This window comes from Ammodytes marinus (genome assembly GCF_949987685.1).
Source record: "Ammodytes marinus genome assembly, chromosome: 22".
In the NCBI taxonomy this organism is placed as follows: Eukaryota; Metazoa; Chordata; class Actinopteri; order Uranoscopiformes; family Ammodytidae; genus Ammodytes; species Ammodytes marinus.
The window spans coordinates 15767337-15775975 of record NC_137226.1 but is presented as its reverse complement, the minus strand read 5'-3'; the positions used below and the strand labels follow the sequence as shown (position 1 = coordinate 15775975).

General features: G+C 40.8%; 2 protein-coding genes across 3 annotated transcripts; one reads left to right on the top strand and one right to left on the bottom strand.

The window, feature by feature from the left end:
* Window positions 1–298: 298 nt before the first annotated feature.
* Window positions 299–6232, top strand: slc5a8 (solute carrier family 5 member 8; the record flags this gene model as incomplete). Its single annotated transcript, XM_080051323.1, has 17 exons — window positions 299–532; window positions 895–1014; window positions 1898–1963; window positions 2057–2108; window positions 2279–2346; window positions 2466–2504; window positions 2764–2879; window positions 3667–3807; window positions 3918–4047; window positions 4185–4273; window positions 4411–4520; window positions 4640–4707; window positions 4857–4943; window positions 5266–5483; window positions 5677–5780; window positions 5935–6023; window positions 6113–6232. The coding sequence occupies 17 exons, from the start codon at window positions 299–301 to the stop codon at window positions 6230–6232; spliced, it is 1851 nt and encodes a 616-aa protein (XP_079907449.1).
* Window positions 6233–7325: 1093 nt separating this feature from the next.
* lyrm5a (LYR motif containing 5a) lies at window positions 7326–8634 on the bottom strand. 2 transcript variants are annotated; one of them, XM_080050866.1, is made up of 3 exons: window positions 8542–8634; window positions 8238–8311; window positions 7326–8126 (listed from the first exon to the last, which is right to left on the bottom strand). In XM_080050866.1, the coding sequence occupies exons 2-3, from the start codon at window positions 8280–8282 to the stop codon at window positions 7914–7916; spliced, it is 258 nt and encodes an 85-aa protein (XP_079906992.1). In that variant the 5' UTR covers window positions 8283–8311; window positions 8542–8634; the 3' UTR covers window positions 7326–7913. The 2 variants fall into 2 exon arrangements, with proteins under 2 accessions (XP_079906992.1, XP_079906993.1); XM_080050867.1 differs by having other exon boundaries at window positions 8461–8564.
* Window positions 8635–8639: the final 5 nt, after the last annotated feature.

Below are 8639 nucleotides of genomic sequence, written 5' to 3'. Positions count from 1 at the left end.
TCTCCCTCTCTCTCTCTCATACACACGCACGCACACACGCACACACACACACACACACACACACACACACACACACACACACACACACATAAAAGGTTTCGGTCCGTGGGTCCTGCTTTCAGCTCATTTATGAGTCAGAAGGCGATGTATCAGAAGGAGGACTTCTGCTCATTCTTAAAGTATCTGTTGTTCCTCTATGATCGGAAAACGCATCATATCACTTTATGAAAAGTTACATTTTGATCTAGTTTTGGCCTCACTCCCAAAGTTATCTTTTCTTGGTCTTACTCCCACCAAAATGCCGGGGCACTCTCATGTACCCAGCTCTTTTGTAGCAGCAGACTATGTGGTGTTTGTGCTCATGCTGGCTGTGTCCGCTGCAGTCGGGGTCTACTTTGCCTGGACCAGCAGAGGCAGAGGAAGCTCCAGGGACTTCCTGACAGGGGGACGAAGACTGACCGCACTGCCCGTCTCCCTGTCCCTCACCGCCAGCTTTATGTCAGCCATCACCGTGCTGTCCAACCCAGCCGAGGTAAGGTCATAGGGACGCATTAAAAAAAAACATCTCGACTGATACTGTATGTCCTCTGTATACAGATGGCATTTGTATCTGCAGGATGTATTTTCTATAGCAGGAACATTTTCTTTAGTAATATGATGCTTAGATGCTTGAATTTACCACATCAAACCAGAGACATAATGGTTGAGGCAATGAGACATGTAGGGGACATAGTGTACATTTAGGAGTTGCAATAAAGGGTTATGCATCAAACGAAATTATAAGTAGTGACAAACTTAACGGAAAACCTAACTGCGAATAAGAAATAAAAAGGGAAAATTCAGTGTTCTCTTGATAACCTTGCCTGAAAGAAAATATTCTTTATCCCTCTGTAGGTGTATCGCTATGGAGCCAACATTGCATTTTATGGTCTCTCCTATGTATTCACCATGGTGGCCACATCCGAGGTGTTCCTCCCAGTCTTTTACAGGCTGGCCATCACCAGTACGTATGAAGTGAGTATGGTTTGCTTTCTAGATGACTGTTTTTGTTTGTGCGGTTATTCTGTTCTGTTCACAAAGACAGGGAATGTCTTCAATGTTTCTTTACCTGTAGAAATACTTGCCCTTTCTTGGGGTTGGTGCAGAGCAGTAGGTGTACTATATTGTGATAATGGCATGCACTCATATATTAGGATTTGGAGTCTTCACGTTTCCGCTTTGCTTTTTCAGTCACCAGTTGATTTCTTAATGGAAGCTCTGTTACTGTATTTTTAAGTTAAACTAAAGTGGGTTTCTGTAGAACACAGTATTTAGGTATCTCGATCAGCAAGTTAAGGTCATATAGAAGTGATACAAGAGCAGACATGAATAATGCTGGATATAGGGGGGAGTAAAATCCCCAATGAAAGCTTGGATTCTAGGGGGGGGGGGGGGGGTGGGTATGTCCTCCCTGCACAAAGGCCAAGCTTTAGGATAACTTCTTGAATTCTGATGCCAAAGTTTGTTATACATACAGGGGCGCTGTGGCTTAGTTGGTAAAGCGCCTGTCTAGTAAACAGGAGATCCTGGGTTCAAATCCCAGCAGTGCCTTATTCTATCATACTTTAGTCCATACTATATGACACTTGTAAGAAATAACTATATTCATATCTTCCCTTTACTGTTTAGTCTTCATATTAACACTAAATACATATGTATGTACATAACTGCTATTTGCACATCTGGTTAGATGCTGAATTGCATTCTGTGGTCTCTTTGTACTGTGTGCCAGGACAATAAAGTTGAATTGTATCTAATCTCATATGATTTGAAGTGTATCACCTTTTTTGATACAGTCCTTTTGTGTTGTCTGTTTATTCTGTGTGCGTCACGTCTGGCCACGGTCCCTTGCTATAAGTATCTGGAGCTGCGTTTCAACAGAGCAACACGCCTGTTGGGAACCGTGCTCTTCATTGTTCAGACTGTGAGTATAAGATGCCAGTCAACACATAATGACATGGCTTCAACCTCTATGGCTCATTTATCCCCTGTGTTATTTCTCCTCTGTCCATCACAGATTCTTTATACCGGGATCGTCATTTATGCCCCAGCCCTTGCTTTAAACCACGGTATGTGCAGGTTTCGGTTACCAGTGGTCAGATTCATGAAACATTCCTGCTTGAGGGCACTTCAAGCTGCTTGGTTTTGCTCCGTTGAGTGTGTCTGAAACCCTCCCTTTCGGTCTCTCTCTCTCTCTCTCTCTCTCTCTCTCTCTCTCTCTCTCTCTCTCCCTCTGCAGTGACTGGAGTAGATTTGTGGGGTGCAGTCATCTCCACAGGCGTAGTCTGTACCTTTTACTGCACAATGGTATGGAGAATACTATGCACAAATGAGTTCTGCTCCACACATTTAAATGTTAAGACACCTTCATAGTGTTTCTCAAGAGTTTGTGTTCTTAAAATTGTTTTTGGTCTTCATTTAAACAGGGTGGTCTAAAGGCAGTGGTTTGGACGGATGTTTTTCAGGTAGGCTTCTGAATGTGAGAAGGTGAACATAGGTGGTTTTTCTAGTATGATATTATTAGGATAAATCTAGTCAGATATGTTAGGGAATTTAGAAGAAAGCTGAAGGACCTTAGTTCTGTTTCATCAGTGAAACAGCAACACATGTATGATAGTTTAATTGAACCAAACTGGTAAAATTATAACCGATACTGAAATATCAAATTTTTAAACAGGTAGGATTGGGTAAACAACCTAAAATGATCAACATTTCCCCCTCCAGCTTGGCGTCATGCTGGCAGGCTTCCTGTCTGTCATCATCAGGTCTGTGGTCGTACAGGGAGGAGTCTTCCCCATCATTTCAGACTCACAACAGGGAGGGAGACTCAACTTTTGGGAGTGAGTATACCTCTGAGTAAAGTGGCTTTATTGAAGGAAAGAGCTGCAGATTCTAGTGCAGTACTCTTCTTCCTCCTCATCTGTGAGAAACAGTCTGCTATGTTTATGGGGCTGTCTGTCTCTCTCCTTGGTGCTGAAAATTTTAACTCTGTATTGTATAGTATGTAAGCCTCCTAAACACATCTTTTGTTTTGGTCTTAGCATTCTTCTAAGGTACACATCTTTGTGAATGGTGTTTGTCGGAGGAACAAGCCCCTGAACTAGGGGACTGATGAATCATTTCAGGCAACTGTGAAGGAAGTTATTTTAAGGTTGGAGGTCAACTCAGGTGGAAGAATATTTCATGAGACTTGGATGAATTATGAAGCGATATTTATTACAGACTTGGCCAAGGAGAACCGGACTGCAACTCGGGTGACTTGCACTTAAATTCTGACAAACCCTTCCTGAGAGCTGTGTATTAACCTTGTGCTATCTCTAACACCTCCCCGGCTCGGGCACCAAGCGTACCAATGTTTTGGTTCAGAGCTGAACACAGTGAACCATAACATTCTGGAGTAGAAGGAGATGAGACTTTATCTATAAAACTGACCTAAGTGTCTCCTAACAGGCTCCAGGGCTGACCTAGAGTCTGTGAGACAGACACACAAGATATATATGACCTATTGATCTTTCCCATTAATATTACAACTAAAGGCCCACAATTCCCTCACAGCAACGATTGAAAAACTTTTAACTTCCATGTTTTCACTGAAATTCAAGCTGTCCTCTTTTCCTGTTCCACTAGCTTTGACACAAACCCTCTGAGGAGACACACATTTTGGACCATAACCACTGGAGGGGCATTCGTCTGGCTCAGTATCTATGGGATCAACCAGGCCCAGGTCCAGAGATACATCTCCTGCAAGAGCATCACTCATGCCAGACTGTGAGTCCTGTTTTACAAACGATGGGGTATATAGAGTTTGATTGTTTTTCAGGATATTTATTATCTGTAGAACTTCCAACTTCAATGTTTGTCACTTCCTTTCCCCCCAGAGCTCTGTACATCAACCTGTTAGGCCTGTTGTCCATCTTGCTGTGTTCAGTGTTTGCAGGAATGTGTCTCTTCTCAGTCTATAAGAACTGTGATCCATGGAGCGCTGGACTGGTGTCTGCTCCTGATCAGGTACAGGCATAGCATGGCTTAGAGTTACAATCGATGTCTTTGCAAGACACATAGATGGCTGTATGCATATGCAAAGGAAAAGTCACTGAGATAGTGTGGGGGTTTAAACATACACACCTGTCACCTTTCCTCTGTAGCTGATGCCATATTTGGTGATGGACATCTTGGGAGACTATCCTGGCCTTCCTGGACTGTTTGTAGCAGCTGCATATAGTGGATCATTAAGGTTAATACACTACTTTGTTTTACACATTCACACATCATATCGTATGTTCAGTACTACGTAGACAGTGGGATTGCCAGGATCAGAATATGGAATGTGTTTGTGTGATGTGTGTGACTCTGTTGGTACATGGACCCCAGCACAGTGTCTTCCAGCATCAATGCGCTGGCTGCAGTGACAGTGGAGGACCTGATCAAACCTTACACCAACATGTCTGACAAACACCTGTCCTGGACCTCTAAAGGACTGAGTGAGTGGACTGCCCCTGTGTGCAGCCATTCAGCAATATGAGCTATCTGTCAAACACAAGTGCATTTGGTGGTGATTAAGGATAAGAATATCAAATTATTGTTTTGATGTTGTTTGCAGGTCTGGTATATGGCGTTTTATGCATTGGAATGGCTGGACTTGCTTCACTCATGGGAGGAATCTTGCAGGTATAGTGTATCTGTGTTAAACAAATTGACAAAATTGAAGACAAATTGAAAGATGTATGTTATTGCTTAAACTATGTTATGTAAGCTTTAGCTTCAGCTGGTTCACAATGTATTATAGCGATTTAAGTGATATGTACTTCTTCATACAGGCAGCCATCAGTATATTTGGTATCATTGGAGGTCCGTTACTTGGCCTGTTCTCATTGGGTATCCTCTGTCCATTTGCCAACTCCAAAGTAAGCCTATCCTTATTTAACTGTACCTTTTTGTTATTATTGTGATGCCATTAACACATACTTATATTAAAAAAGGACATTAATCCAGCATTGTAAATGTATTTTACTTGGTCAAAAAATGTTTTGCAGATGAATTATTTATCAAATGTCAAAATCACTGACTATTATTAATCTAGTCTTCTCTGAAATTTCTTTTTTATTATACGTATATATCACCAGCCCAACTCCACACATATCACATAATAGCACATTCTCACACTACCCCTTTAAAACATAAACATAACATACCATTGAAAAGGCCATTTCACACTGTCTTGTATAGGGAGCGTTGACAGGTCTTTTGTCAGGCTTGGTGGTGTCTCTGTGGGCGGGCATCGGAGCCCAGATTTACCCTCCCAGTCCTGAGATGTGCCGACCCCTATCACTGACCACTGAGGGTTGTAACTTCTCCACAGCGGGCAGCCTCAACTGGACATCCACTGCTCTGCTAACCCAGCCCACTTCCATTACCACCGCCCCAGTATACAATATTGATGGCAAGTAAGTGTGGAGCTGACTATGGATAACGGTTTGATATTATTTGCCATATTTAACATCTTACATTAGGTAAGACTAATTCCCTACCTATGAAGATGCAAAAGGGGAATAAGAACATTGGGAAGTTAGTGACCAAGTCTAATAAACCTTCATAAGGATTTTGAACTGTATGTTATGTACTTGCTCCCACATACAGGCCACTGCTGGCAGATAACTGGTACTCTCTGTCGTACCTTTACTTCTGCCCTATTGGAACCATTATAGCCATCAGTGTGGGACTATTAGTCAGCCTGTTTACAGGTAAATAACATAATGTTTCTATATTGAACTTTTTTCTGAATAAAGTATGGTTATGAAAAATCTGATTTTGCAGTCCTACTGTAATTGACTTTGAGGTTGTTATTGTGCTTTTATGTTTGTTCCTAATATATTTCTATGTATATATTATTTTCAGGAGGCTGGAAGCAGAAGGCGGAATCAAGGCTGTTATTAATGAAAGAAGACACATCTCTTTATTATCTCTTCAGGTTTCTCAAAGACAAGGTAAGGGCTGCAGGGTTCGACACAATATCTACGTAAAACTACACTTATAATGGCTGCTGACTCTCTGCTTTGTGCTCTTCACTTTTCAGGTCATGAGACGAACAGGAAAGCTCGACCTGACCGAGGACAGAGAGAAGAAATTCGGGAACACTAATCATGCGTTCCGTGACGTAGAACTGGACATTACAAAACACAGTACTCCATCATGAAATGCAATTTAATGTTTGTTATAACATTTCTGGATTAAATCTCAATGTGTGTTTTATCGAATACAATAAAGTCAATGGTGGAGTTTAATTAATGGGGGGGAATTGGTGTGACTGTCTACAATGTGTTACTATGTAGTATGTAGGCCTACAATAAAACCACATGTCAAATGTCATAATACTCAATAGTTGTGATTCATACAGTCTGAATTAAATGTAATGGTATAAATAATTCACAAAGTCTGTGTTTCTCTGTCACTGTCTGGTAAGTATTTGGAGCTGCATTTCAAGTGCGGGGAACTGTGCTCATCATTGTTCAGACTGTGAGTAGGAAGCCATTTAACACATAATAACAGGGCTTTGACATCTGTGGGTCAAACCTCAATCCTTTAACTGGATTCATCATCTGAGTCCCATGTCAGGCTTTAACCGAGGCATGTTTTCCTTTCAAAGCGGTCAGTCAGGTGCATGATTCACATGTAATTCCTACATGTGAATCATGCACCTAAAGATGAGGCTTTTGGATGGGGTAAAAAGCATGTGGTGTGGCTGATACAGTAATACCAGTATTCAAATAGCAGTGTTTGACCGATTCACACTTAAACCTTGTCATACACAACACAGCAGCAAGGAAATGATGAAAAATTATAACATTTTACAACCAAATTGTCTCATGTTTTTGAGTAATACAGTATCCTTTATAAAATAACTATCTAAGCTTTGTAGAAAAATTAGAGCCAAACATGGGACAATAATTATGGCAATTCAATTGTGGCAACCAAATTTGAAATATATTCCAATAGCTAATATAATCAGAATTCTGTCTGCTTAAATGTAGAGCTCAACATTGGTTTTAGAACAGTAGAGGGCACTAGATTCACATCTAACTTTCTGACTCAATGTTGTAAAATAACATTTCTTTTGATGACCTAAAGGAAAATGAATGAATGTAATGATCTACAAGTTTTGTTTGTATGTGCTCTGAAAGTATGTAAGGAAGCTGGAAGCAGAAATGGATGTGGCCCTTATATCAATGCAATAAGAGCATGAATAAGAGACACAATGCAATGAAAGTAAATCAATTAAAAGTGTTGGAGAACACTGCTGTGATTTTATTAAATCGATTATGACATCACTTTAAAAATATATTGCTTTTTTTCTCTCTAATAGTGCATTAATACATAGTCATGTACATTAACTCTTCGGGAAATGTTACCATGTATTTACAAATATAGACACTGAAATGAAACGAACAAGTTTGATACAAGTACTGTATCACAATTTCATAGGTGCTTCATTGCAACTGCATTGGCCATTGGCCATGAAAGCATGACCACAATCATTATCTGGAGGCCCTTTTCAAAAAATGGACATTGAATTAATTAACCTTGATAGATGACCTCTGGCTACAGTGACACAAACAACTGTTTTGGTTTAACATATATATTGACATATATACAGTATCTGTTATTTAAAGACGCTGGCCTTTAAGAAAGGCAAAACATGTGTATGAAAATAAAAAAGCACATTGTCTAACAGTTTCCTTCATAATAACCTCCTGGCACTTGCCGCAGATGGCTCTTGACACACATTGACCTGACTTTCCGCACAGCTTGCATTTCATTTCATCTTCAATTCATAAGGGTATTTCTTTCTGGCGTTGATTCTATGCGTGTGTGTGCGTCTATCTCTCTGGGTCGTAATACCTCTTCTTCATGGCTCTGTATTTCCTGAGGAAGTACAGAGCTTCCAGTTCTTTGATCACAAAGTCGCCCCGTGCCACCAACTTCTTGATCTTCTCCGGATCTGTCACGTCTTTGTTCTTCATGAAGGCGGACTTTAGGCGCTCCTTGAAATAAGCCGAGCCCTGTGGGTACTCACGGCCGAGATACAGCAGCTTTGGGGAGGAGTAGAATACTATTAAAACCCTTACATTTGCAGCACAGCACCACACATCTGAACCGTGTGTGTATTGGTTTGCATCACTAGCTTAATTTAGGCTACTTACAGTTTTGTAAAGCTTGAAAACCTCCCCCCTTAAAGGGTTGGCCATGTCACACACGGGGGTGTTCTTTCACTCTTCTGAAAACAAAAGATTATTGCAGAGAACATTTACTCGAAAAGACAGCACTGACAAAAAGACAAAAAAGATGGAAGACAGCCAATCACTAGACTGTGGAATTAGCTAGCTACAGCTAAGAAAGAATCTAGCGTTAGCATTGACCACATACTATTTATCACATTGTCCACGTTCAGCTGTAAGAAAAAGTACGCTTGCATTAACACGTGCTGTTTCATTATAGTGAATTTACTCAAAGCGGTGCGACAACGAAGAGACGTCTCCTTTCTTTTGTCCTTCCTAGCTCAGCTGTACTACTGTACACACCGCCGTACGTCGTTTCGTTGTGTC